Raw genomic sequence first — 11,835 nt, 5'->3', positions numbered from 1 at the left:
TCAAACACTATACATAATTTCCCTCACATACTTACCAGGCAAATCTTCAGAACCTTGAAATGTGTATTTTCCATAAAGGACACTAGATATCAAAGTACACCTAAATAATTTAGTGGGGACATTTTTATAGACAAATAATACAGTGAGGATTGGTTGTTGTCTGCTGAGAGGTACATCGGTGATGAAGTATTTTTGAACTTTTAAAATCATATTTTTCTGCTCCTTTTCAAACACACACACACACACACACACACACACACACACACACACACACACACACACACACACACACACACACACACACACACACACACACACACACACACACACACACACACACACACACACACACACACACACACACACACACACACACACACACACACACACACACACACAAAATAAATAACAGAGAATCTTTTCCAATATATTTCTGATTGCAATAGCTTTTAAACAAAAAGCTGGTCGATTTGTGCATTTAAAAAACATTTTCTCTCTTGTTTGAAGTAACGCCACACAAAGAGCTTAGAGGTCGAGAGCCAAACACAAGCAAAACAAAAGAACCAAAAACAGTGGTCAAAACATTTCACATCTATTACACACACAAACTTTGCGGTCATGTTGACATGGGCACTGGACAACATAGCCATGAACATACTAAATATACAGAAATATTCATCATCCTCCAAATGAAGAAAATAACTACTTTTAACATTGTGTTCATATCCAGAACAAATCAACCTTAAAATATGGATGGATCAAAACCTTTCTAAATCATCTATAAGACTTCACAGTGGTTAACACCTTCTCTGATTTACAGAATGAGCTCTTAGGGCTCTATTTAATCTGGATCGTTGAAGCCTTACAGAATGAGCTCTTAGGGCTCTATTTAATCTGGATCGTTGAAGCCTTACAGAATGAGCTCTTAGGGCTCTATTTAATCTGGATCGTTGAAGCCTTACAGAATGAGCTCTTAGGGCTCTATTTAATCTGGATCGTTGAAGCCTTACAGAATGAGCTCTTAGGGCTCTATTTAATCTGGATCGTTGAAGCATTACAGAATGAGCTCTTAGGGCTCTATTTAATCTGGATCGCTGAAGCCTTACAGAATGAGCTCTTAGGGCTCTATTTAATCTGGATCGCTGAAGCCTTACAGAATGAGCTCTTAGGGCTCTATTTAATCTGGATCGTTGAAGCCTTACAGAATGAGCTCTTAGGGCTCTATTTAATCTGGATCGCTGAAGCCTTACAGAATGAGCTCTTAGGGCTCTATTTAATCTGGATCGTTGAAGCCTTACAGAATGAGCTCTTAAGGCTCTATTTAATCTGGATCGTTGAAGCCTTACAGAATGAGCTCTTACGCCTCTATTTAATCTGGATCGTTGAAGCATTACAGAATGAGCTCTTAGGGCTCTATTTAATCTGGATCGTTGAAGCCTTACAGAATGAGCTCTTAGGGCTCTATTTAATCTGGATCGTTGAAGCCTTACAGAATGAGCTCTTAGGGCTCTATTTAATCTGGATCGTTGAAGCCTTACAGAATGAGCTCTTAGGGCTCTATTTAATCTGGATCGTTGAAGCATTACAGAATGAGCTCTTAGGGCTCTATTTAATCTGGATCGCTGAAGCCTTACAGAATGAGCTCTTAGGGCTCTATTTAATCTGGATCGCTGAAGCCTTACAGAATGAGCTCTTAGGGCTCTATTTAATCTGGATCGTTGAAGCCTTACAGAATGAGCTCTTAGGGCTCTATTTAATCTGGATCGTTGAAGCCTTACAGAATGAGCTCTTAAGGCTCTATTTAATCTGGATCGTTGAAGCCTTACAGAATGAGCTCTTAGGCTCTATTTAATCTGCTCTTACGCCTCTATTTAATCTGGATCGTTGAAGCCTTACAGAATGAGCTCTTAGGGCTCTATTTAATCTGGATCGTTGAAGCATTACAGAATGAGCTCTTAGGGCTCTATTTAATCTGGATCGCTGAAGCCTTACAGAATGAGCTCTTAGGGCTCTATTTAATCTGGATCGCTGAAGCCTTACAGAATGAGCTCTTAGGGCTCTATTTAATCTGGATCGCTGAAGCCTTACAGAATGAGCTCTTAGGGCTCTATTTAATCTGGATCGCTGAAGCCTTACAGAATGAGCTCTTAGGGCTCTATTTAATCTGGATCGCTGAAGCCTTACAGAATGAGCTCTTAGGGCTCTATTTAATCTGGATCGCTGAAGCCTTACAGAATGCGCGCTAGAAATGTAATGGTAATTTCCGATTGAGGAAACATTTCCTTTACATTTCAATCGCTCTGTAACGCCGAACTTCCTCAATCCAGATCGAATAGAGCCTATTGAGACCTCATCTAATGGCCTTCTCCCATTTCAAACTGATTTTCTCCATCTCTTCCATGATGGCCCAACAACAGCAAAGACATTGGCATAAGTGTAAAGATGTATTTGATCTTGGCCTAATAGGAATTGGAGCTGTAAAATAAATTAGATTGGCACAATAAGTTTGACAGGGTCTAAGGTAAGATAAACTTAATTGTCCCCAAAGGAAGATGTGTCTTCGGCATTCAAATCCAGACTAGTCCAGACTAGGCTATGGGTCTGGGCACCTGAGGCCTCATGTATAAATTGTTTGAGATGCATGAATCGAATTGTTGCTGTGAATTTCATTGTATGCACAATTTAGGATTAAATATAGGTTAAAAAAAAGTGTTATAAATGAGTCCCCTCGACTGTCCTCGGTACCTTACTAACGTCTTGGTATCTATCTAGCATAGTGCTATACTCTTAGAAATAAATGTGCTATCTAGAACCTAAAAGGGTTCGTTGGCTGTCCCCATAAGAGAACGTGTTGAAAAAAAAACGTTTTGGTTCCAAGTATAACCCTTTTGGGTTATACCTTTCCAGTGAGGGTTCTACATAGGCCGACCTTCTACAAAGGTCTCTACATAGAACCAAAAAGGGTTCTATGGGGACAGCAGAAGAACCCTTAATGGAACTATTATTTCCTAAGTGTCCACTATATCCAGATCAGAGCTGTTCTTAGTTTCTGAAAGTCCCCTGGCGATAAATCATAACAGATGTCTATCTTTAAACACCATTCATGTGAATGGGAATAATTTAAACATCAGAAGGCTCATGCATCACTAGCTCCATTTACACATTGATAAACATGAACACACATACACACACACGCTCGCTCACACATGAACACTCACACAGATCTTAACTCAATACAAAACAGTATTTCAATGGTTTAGATTGGTTTTCCATGTGTCTAATTTAGGAATCTGTTAAGGTTGCGCAACCTACAAAGGAATACATTTGAGAATAGGTGGAGATTTCATTTAGGATCTAAGGGCATAATAATCTAAGGGCATAATATAGTAGGTGTGTGATAATAAACAATGAAAGAAATACACTGTAGTATTCACACAAGAGAAATGACAACAGAATCTTTCAAATTGCCCTCAATTAGAATGATTTTCTTAACATTTGACAGATTCTGTACACTAGAAGGATGCTATTTCAAGGTAATTATGGTTTCGATATAGATAATTGCCTGGGGAAACGAGGGTTTTACTTTGAAACATCTTCCATAGGCCTAGATTGTCAAGACTTTTCTTTTAAAAATGGTATATTGTTTATATGATTCTTTTTGCAGGTAACCATACTGTTTTTTCTTCTCTCCTCCCTCTCTATTCATAACTGATATGACATAGAGAAAATAATGTCACCATATTGGAATGGCTTTCATTTAAGCACAAAACCTAAACTAACGCTTATTGTGGAATCCTAGAAGCTTCACATTAGACCTTTTGGCAAATGGACACGTCAAACAGACTTCACAGAAAATATTCTCAAGAGCCAGGTGGTACTCAGAAATGTGTCTGATAAACACGTTACCTATGCGATTCAGTCTGTTTTATATTTTTAGTCTATTCTTTCTCTCTTGAGCCCATATCAAGACATTCTGTATCTTCTGCACTCTTTAAATACAGGCCTTGTGACAGAAACACACCGCAAGCACAGTCAGCAGCTGTAAGCAGTCTGGAGGAGCTCGCTAGCTTCACGAAACAGACAGAAAGTATTTAAAGAGCAAGTTGTTGGCAAGAAAAAAACATTTAGTCATAAAAATAAAATCCTCTAAAACACACTTTTACACTATTAAAGTGAAAGTGGCGAACCATTATTTACAGGATTCCAGAACTTAGGCACAGGGAGCCTTTTAAACCATTGACCTCTTGTGTCGCCATGGACACACACACACACATGCACTGTGCTGTCCATCAGTATGTGACCTTCAGGGGAACTCTTCAGTGTTGGATTCAGTTCACACAGAGCATGCCTCTCATACTGGCAGCCCACCCCACACACCCTTTGGTATAGGCAAAGCAACAATAGTTTCATCATTATCATCATCATTCTAATAATCATCATAGTCATTCTAATTATCATCTTCTTCATCATCATTATAATCATCCTTAACATTCCCATGATGTGTTAAGAGTCCCACAGATAGCAGCTTTAGGACGCGCCACATTTCAAACGCGGCTCCCGTTTCATGTACTGTATATCTTAGTGTTTTTAATAAGCAGCCATAGCAGCAGCAATGTCATGTAAATGAAGCATCAGCCATCATTGGCCAATTCATGGGAGAGATATCACTGTCCAGACACACACTGTCTTCTCCTTCAAAGTCTGGGGCTGAACCCACCAGTTCTATCTATGAAATGTGGAACTGCGGCGGGATATTAGAGAAATGTCTCCATCTACTAATTCTTCTCTCCTCCGACACTCAGACTGCCTCCCACTTTTCAGGCGTACGTCTCCCCTGTCTTAAGAGCCACCAGCTCAGAGTCCTCAGAGGTGTGTCTGCCGTTTAAGTGTTCGCTGTTGCAGTCGTGGTGGTACATGAAGGCGGGCACCTCAGTGATTGATGTGGCGGTGTAGGAGGTAGAGCGCATGGAGCAGTGGTCCCTCCGTCTCTGACCCCACTGGGCCTTGTACTGAATCCATTGTCGCTTCAGAGCCGCCTGCACCTGAGAAAAAGGGACATTCAGATTATAAACTGTATTCTCTAATGCAAATGCATAAACACACACTGAGAGAGAGAGAGAGAGAGAGAGAGAGAGAGAGAGAGAGAGAGAGAGAGAGAGAGAGAGAGAGAGAGAGAGAGAGAGAGAGAGAGAGAGAGAGAGAGAGAGAGAGAGAGAGAGAGAGAGAGAGAGAGAGTCTTGGGTTGCTTCATCCCCATGCTTCATCCCCATGCTTCATCCCCATACATCCCCTGGAAAGTATTATTTATAGAATGTTTTTAACATTTTTGAACACATGGATATGAGCTAAATTCCCACCACATTCATTGACAAAGGTAACCCAGTAAAACAAATCACAAAGCTAACGTTATAAACAGCCAGCTAGCTTCATCGGACTAGTGAGGCCGGACCGGGTTGTAATTGTGAAGCTAGCCACAATAAGGATTAGGCTTGGTAATCAATGAAATGTGGCTATCAATCTAGTTACTCAATACCCAATATATTTTTCCCAACGCCCTTCTCAGACTCCAAAACGCTCCAAAACACCCACGCAGTATTGTTTTTCCTCGTGGAATAATGTTCAATACACGTAGTAGGTTGACAATAAATGTGTCTCAATTCAGTTCTTTCAGAGACCCGCAGTAAGAGCTAACTTAAAAAAATTAAAATAAATGTATTTATATATATATATTTTCAAATTATTATGTGTTTTTATTACTAATGTAGAAAAGTCTGTATACATACAGTACGTACGTACATAAATATACAATTATAATATATGCTAGGGGCTACAACAAATGACAAATTATACACAATAAAGAGCTAACTGTTACAACGCTAATGTTCTCTGCGTGTCACTGAGTAGACTGATACCCAATGTCATTGATCCACAATCCATAGGTAAGACTGTACAGTGAAATAAGTATGCCCACAATGCAATTCTAAAGTATACTACATCCAGTGTGATTTCAACATATTTTTGTTAAATTAACAAATTATTGTCTTATGATGATTTTATATAACAACATTCCAAACTCGTTTAGCATGATTAAATTATGGCATAATTCTACTATTTGTATAAATTTTCATCGCTGTCAATTATATACTTTTATTTTGAAGGCTAACCGCAAAGTCCAGTATTGTGGCTAATCCTTATTGTGGCTAGCTTCATATAGATGGGTCCGACCACCATTAATCAAATAAGAACTGTTTTATAAATTAGGGTTATTTTAGATGATGACACCCAGCTATATAGTTAGACAGCTAACTATAGCTACTGAAGCAAATGATGTCGTTTTGCTATGTTTTTTATGACCAGCACATTAGGTGCGCGAGACAACTTTAACAGCGTCATAGCATACGTATCGATCAATCGTTGTGACATGGAATATGACTGATAGTGTAATCAATGTGTAATAACTACGTAAAACATGTATGAACACGTTAAATTATTATGTGAGGTGCAGTCATATTCAGGTCATGTTTGGTCAACATTCATATTTGACACGTTATATAGTGTTATTTGACGTGTATCTTTTTCGACATGCAAAGACCCAAACGGCGTTCCATATAATTTTTTATATTTTTTAAATGTGTGTGTTCATGTGAGTGTGTAAGAATTTGGTTACATACTGCGTTAGGCATTTTAGTGTCTAACCAAACATCAATATGCATGATCATTAACTCAATTTAATGTGAGGAAATGTGGATTGATTTGATACATGTTAATAGAAGTTTGTAGATATGAATTCGGCAAGAACTGAATTCAATCACAATCTAGGCTCCCATTTCCTGTCATTATTTGAAGGATAATACCTTCCTTCCTCACTGAGTTTAGTGCAGGTTGAGAAGCTTGAGGCATTTAAACAATAGTTAGGCACTTTTGAAAAGAGACACGTGAACACACGTGTCCATTTAGGCTAGTTTATCTGCTTTTTGTTTGTACATTTTACATTATGAGAGTATCTCATTTTTGAGCACAGCACCAATCTGATTAAAGAGCGTGTAAAAATTTCAATCAAAGCAGTGTGTGAAATAGGGCCCTATGCAATAATAATAATAATTATAGTCTGTATCGCTGAAGAGTTACAGAATGTGCCATAAAAGATGTAAAGGTAATTTCCGATTGAGCTGACGTTTATAGTGAATGCAATCACAGCTAACGAGGGAACATTGCCTTTCAATATCAATCGCGCTGTAAAGCTGAACGTCCGTGATACGGAATGAATAGAGCCAATAGTTAACTCAAAAGAACGGGCTGACCCAGAACAAGGAATGTCTAATTCCTGAACAACGCCACACTAATTACTGAGGGAAAATGAGGACAGGACACACTGCACTCTCCCATGATCTAATGATGCAGAGCATATCAACAACTAGCATATGAAAACAATAAAAAGGCGACCAATCGAATGTCTTTCTTCAGTATGCTGTTTTTACTCGTTTTGTAATACTCGTTGTTCCTGCCAAAACCAGCAGCTGTACCGAGACACATTGCTGTGCACAGGGTTTCTCTTTCCTTTGTATTAACTAATTGTAGTTCCAAAATAGTGCACTATATAGGGAATAGGGTGTCATTTGGAACATAGCTTAGGTCTATGCAGTTTGGCAAATCGGCAATGAACTCAGCCCCAAAAACGAATGTCTCACAGACAGTACAAACTATTATGCGGCAAAGCAAACAAACATTTCTATACCCAAAAAACTATTACTATGTGTCAATGTGTCTTTTATCTCCCCGAAACTGAATCTGTTCTTTGGACATGTCGAACTTGTTTATGGGATCCGATGGAGTGACGTTGATGAGGTCTGGTTTCTCATGCAGGAGCTAACGATTGACCTGTTTTCCCAGCCCAGAAATCAGTTCCAATGTATAAAACATAACTTAACACTGCACCTGATAATGAACGAACGCTGTGTTAATTCGCAGTGTTTTTGTCAGTGCAAGATACCACCTCATGCTGAGTATTCAAATAAGGTCTCAGTTTTCCTTGGTCTGCGTATTGTTTTTGTTTTCTCGTTTCTCAAGCGAAGAGAATGCTCAGTCAGTCCCTCTTTCTCCTAGTGTCTGGCCAAGCAGTATGCAACCCCTGAACTATCAAATGTGTTCTATCAATGTATGACATTAACTAACTGGGTGGGGGAGCCCACTGGTGAATGTAGACAGCAAACAGCTGCAGGCTGAGCTAAGTGGGTGACAGACAGGCAGACAGGCAGGGTGATTCGCCCCAGAGTTGTTCAAGTGTCTGTCTTCTTTCCTCTTCATCTGAGATGGCCTTACTGCTGTGGTCCTTGCTGCTGTACAGGAGTCAGCAGCAGAGACGCTCCCTCCCACTCTATAACCACGGGCCACTCATCAATCTGTTATTAGATGCACACGATGGCCGCCTGTTGACCTGGAAATGTCACCAGGCAGCGATGAGCTGTTTCAATGGTGCAGTATATCACAAAAGTGAGTACACCCCTCACATTATTTGTAAATATTTGAGTACATCTTTTCATGTGACAACACTGAAGAAATTACACTTTGCTACAATGTAAAGTAGTGAGTGTACAGCTTGTATAACAGTGTAAATTTGCTGTCCCCTCAAAATAACTCAACACACAGCCATTAATGTCTAAACCGCTGGCAACAAAAGTGAGTACACCCCTAAGTGAAAATGTCCAAATTGGGCCCAATTAGCCATTTTCCCTCCCCGGTGTCATGTGACTCGTTCGTGTTACAAAGTCTCAGGTGTGAATGGGGAGCAGGTGTGTTAAATTTAGTGTCATCGCTCTCACACTCCCTCATACTGACTGGTCACTGGAAGTTCAACATGGCACCTCATGGCAAAGAACTCTCTGAGGATCTGAAAAAAAGAATTGTTGCTCTACATAAAGATGGCCTGGGCTATAAGAAGATTGCCAAGACTCTGAAACTGAGCTGCAGTACAGTGGCCAAGACCATACAGTGGTTTAACTGGAAAGGTTCCACTCAGAACAGGCCTCGCCATGGTCGACCAAAGAAGTTGAGTGCACGTGCTCAGCGTCATATCCAGAGGTTGTCTTTTGGAAATAGATGTATGAGTGCTGCCAGCATTGCTGCAGAGGTTGAAGGGGTGGGGGATCAGCCTGTCCGTGCTCAGACCATACGCCGTACACTGCATCAAATTGGTCTGCATGGCTGTCGTCCCAGAAGGAAGCCTCTTCTAAAGATGATGCACAAGAAAGCCCGCAAACAGTTTGCTGAAGACAAGCAGACTAAGGACATGGATTACTGGAACCATGTCCGCTGGTCTGATGAGACCAAGATAAACTTATTTGGTTCAGATGGTGTCAAGCGTGTGTGGCGGCAACCAGGTGAGGAGTACAAAGACAAGTGAGTCTTGACTTCAGTCAAGCATGGTGGTGGGAGTGTCATGGTCTGGGGCTGCATGGGTGCTGCCGGCACTGGGGAGCTACAGTTCATTGAGGGAGCCATGAATGCCAACATGTACTGTGACATACTGAAGCAGAGCATGATCCCCTCCATTTGGAGACTGGGTCGCAGGGCAGTATTCCAACATGATAACGACCCCAAACACACCTCCAAGACGACCACTGCCTTGCTAAAGAATGCTGAGGGTAAAGGTGATGGACTGGCCAAGCATGTCTCCAGACCTAAACCCTATTGAGCATCTGTGGGGCATCCTCAAACGGTAGGTGGAGGAGTGCAAGGTCTCTAACATCCACCAGCTCCGTTATGTCATCATGGAGGAGTGGAAGAGGACTCCAGTGGCAACCTGTGAAGCTCTGGTGAACTCCATGCCCAAGAGGGTTAAGGCAGTGCTGGAAAATGATGGTGGCCACACAAAATATTGACACTTTGGGCCCAATTTGGATATTTTCACTTAGGGGTGTACTCACTTTTGTTGCCAGCGGTTTGGACATTAATGGCTGTGTGTTGAGTTATTTTGAGGGGACAGCAAATTTACACTGTTATACAAGCTGTACACTCACTACTTTACATTGTAGCAAAGTGTCATTTCTTCAGTGTTGTCACATGAAAAGATATACTCAAATATTTACAAAAATGTGAGGGGTGTACTCACTTTTGTGATATACTGTATCTGACTTGTCTTCCCCTCAACATGGCCAATCCAAATTGTACTTTAACCAAAGGGTAAGGGTTCTTCAGAGGTTCAAGTGTAAGCTATACTTAACCAAGGGGTAAGGGTTCTTCAGAGGTTCAAATAAAACTATACTTTACCAAAGGGTAAGAGTTCTTCAGAGGATCAAGTGTAAATTGTTACTGTATACTGTCAACTGTACCTCAAGAAACAAATGATCAAAGAGTAGAAGTGAATGGGAAGTTAATTGCTTGAGTTTTACTGAAAAGTAATGCTTACCTCGCCATTGAAAAAGCAAAATATCGTTGCCACTAGTAACCCCTGGAGGAAAAGCAAAACAAACAAACATCAGATCCTCTTGCTAATATTAACATACTGTTTGTCAGATCAGAGCTTTGGCAAGGACTGTGCTGCTGGCATACCATCACTTGCATAATTTACCTGGTAATGCATTAATATATCCATGATGTAGTCATAGCGATCAGTAGCATTACCTGGTAATGTGTTAATATATGCATGATGTAGTCATTACCTGGTAATATATGCATGGTGTAGTCACACCTGGTAATAAACTCAGCAAAAAAAGAAACGTCCTCTCACTGTCAACTGCATTTATTTTCAGCAAACTGAACATGTGTAAATATTTGTATGAACATAACAAGATTCAACAACTGAGACATAAACAAGTTCCACAGACATGTGACTAACATAAATGGAATAATGTGTCCCTGAACAAAGTGGGGTCAAAATCAAAAGGGAGGAGGATGTCTTCCATGTAACGCACAGCATTGAGATTGCCTGCAATGACAACAAGCTCAGTCCGATGATGCTGTGACACACCACCCCAGACCATGACTGATACTCCACCTCCAAATCGATCCCACTCCAGAGTACAGGCCTCGTTGTAACGCTCATTTCTTCAACGATAAACGCGAATCCGACCATATCACCCCTGGTGAGACAAAACTGCGACTCGCCAGTGAAGAGCACTTTTTGCCAGCCCTGTCTGGTCCAGCGACGGTGGGTTTGTGCCTATAGGCGACGTTGTTGCCGGTGATGTGTGGTGATGACCTGCCCTACAACAGACCTACAAGCCCTCAGTCCAGCCTCTCTCAGCCTATTGCGGACAGTCTGAGCACTGATGGAGGGATTGTGCGTTCCTGGTGTAACTCGGGCAGTTGTTGCTGCCATCCTGTACCTGTTCCGCTGGTGTGATGTTCGGATGTACAGATCCTGTGCAGGTGTTGTTACACGTGGTCTGCCACTGCGAGGACGATCAGCTGTCCGTCCTGTCTCCCTGTAGCGCTGTCTTAGGCTTCTCACAGTACAGGACATTGCAATTTATTGCCCTGGCCACATCTGCAGTCCTCATGCCTCCTTGCAGCATGCCTAAGGCACATTCACGCAGATGAACAGAGACCCTGGGCATCTTTCTTTCTGTGTTTTACAGAGTCAGTAGAAAGGCCTCTTTAGTGTCCTAAGTTTTCATAACTGTGACCTTAATTGCCTACCGTTTGTAAGCTGTTAGTGTCTTAACGACCGTTCCACAGGTGCATGTCCATGAATTGTTTATGGTTAATTTAACAAGCATGGGAAACAGTGTTTAAACCCTTTACAATGAAGATCTGTGAAGATTGTTTCTTTTTTTGCTGAGTATATATGCATGATGTAGTCATAGTGATCAGTAGTATTACCCGGTAATGTGTTAA

General features: G+C 41.0%; 1 protein-coding gene across 1 annotated transcript in view; it reads right to left on the bottom strand.

Moving 5' to 3' along the window:
- Nucleotides 1-1,868: 1,868 nt before the first annotated feature.
- LOC124042723 (calcitonin gene-related peptide type 1 receptor-like) overlaps nt 1,869-11,835 on the bottom strand; it is a 105,678-nt gene continuing 95,711 nt past the window's right edge. The window contains exons 15-16 of the mRNA XM_046360823.1: nt 10,406-10,447; nt 1,869-5,042 (exon numbers count right to left, since the gene is read on the bottom strand). Coding sequence (XP_046216779.1) covers nt 4,818-5,042; nt 10,406-10,447 — 267 coding nt within the window. The 3' untranslated portion in view covers nt 1,869-4,817. The remainder of the gene's footprint in view (nt 5,043-10,405; nt 10,448-11,835) is intronic.

This window comes from Oncorhynchus gorbuscha, linkage group LG09 (assembly GCF_021184085.1).
Source record: "Oncorhynchus gorbuscha isolate QuinsamMale2020 ecotype Even-year linkage group LG09, OgorEven_v1.0, whole genome shotgun sequence".
NCBI classification, from domain to species: Eukaryota; Metazoa; Chordata; class Actinopteri; order Salmoniformes; family Salmonidae; genus Oncorhynchus; species Oncorhynchus gorbuscha.
The sequence above is the reverse complement of the archived record's forward strand: the minus strand, read 5'-3'. Positions and strand labels throughout refer to the sequence as shown.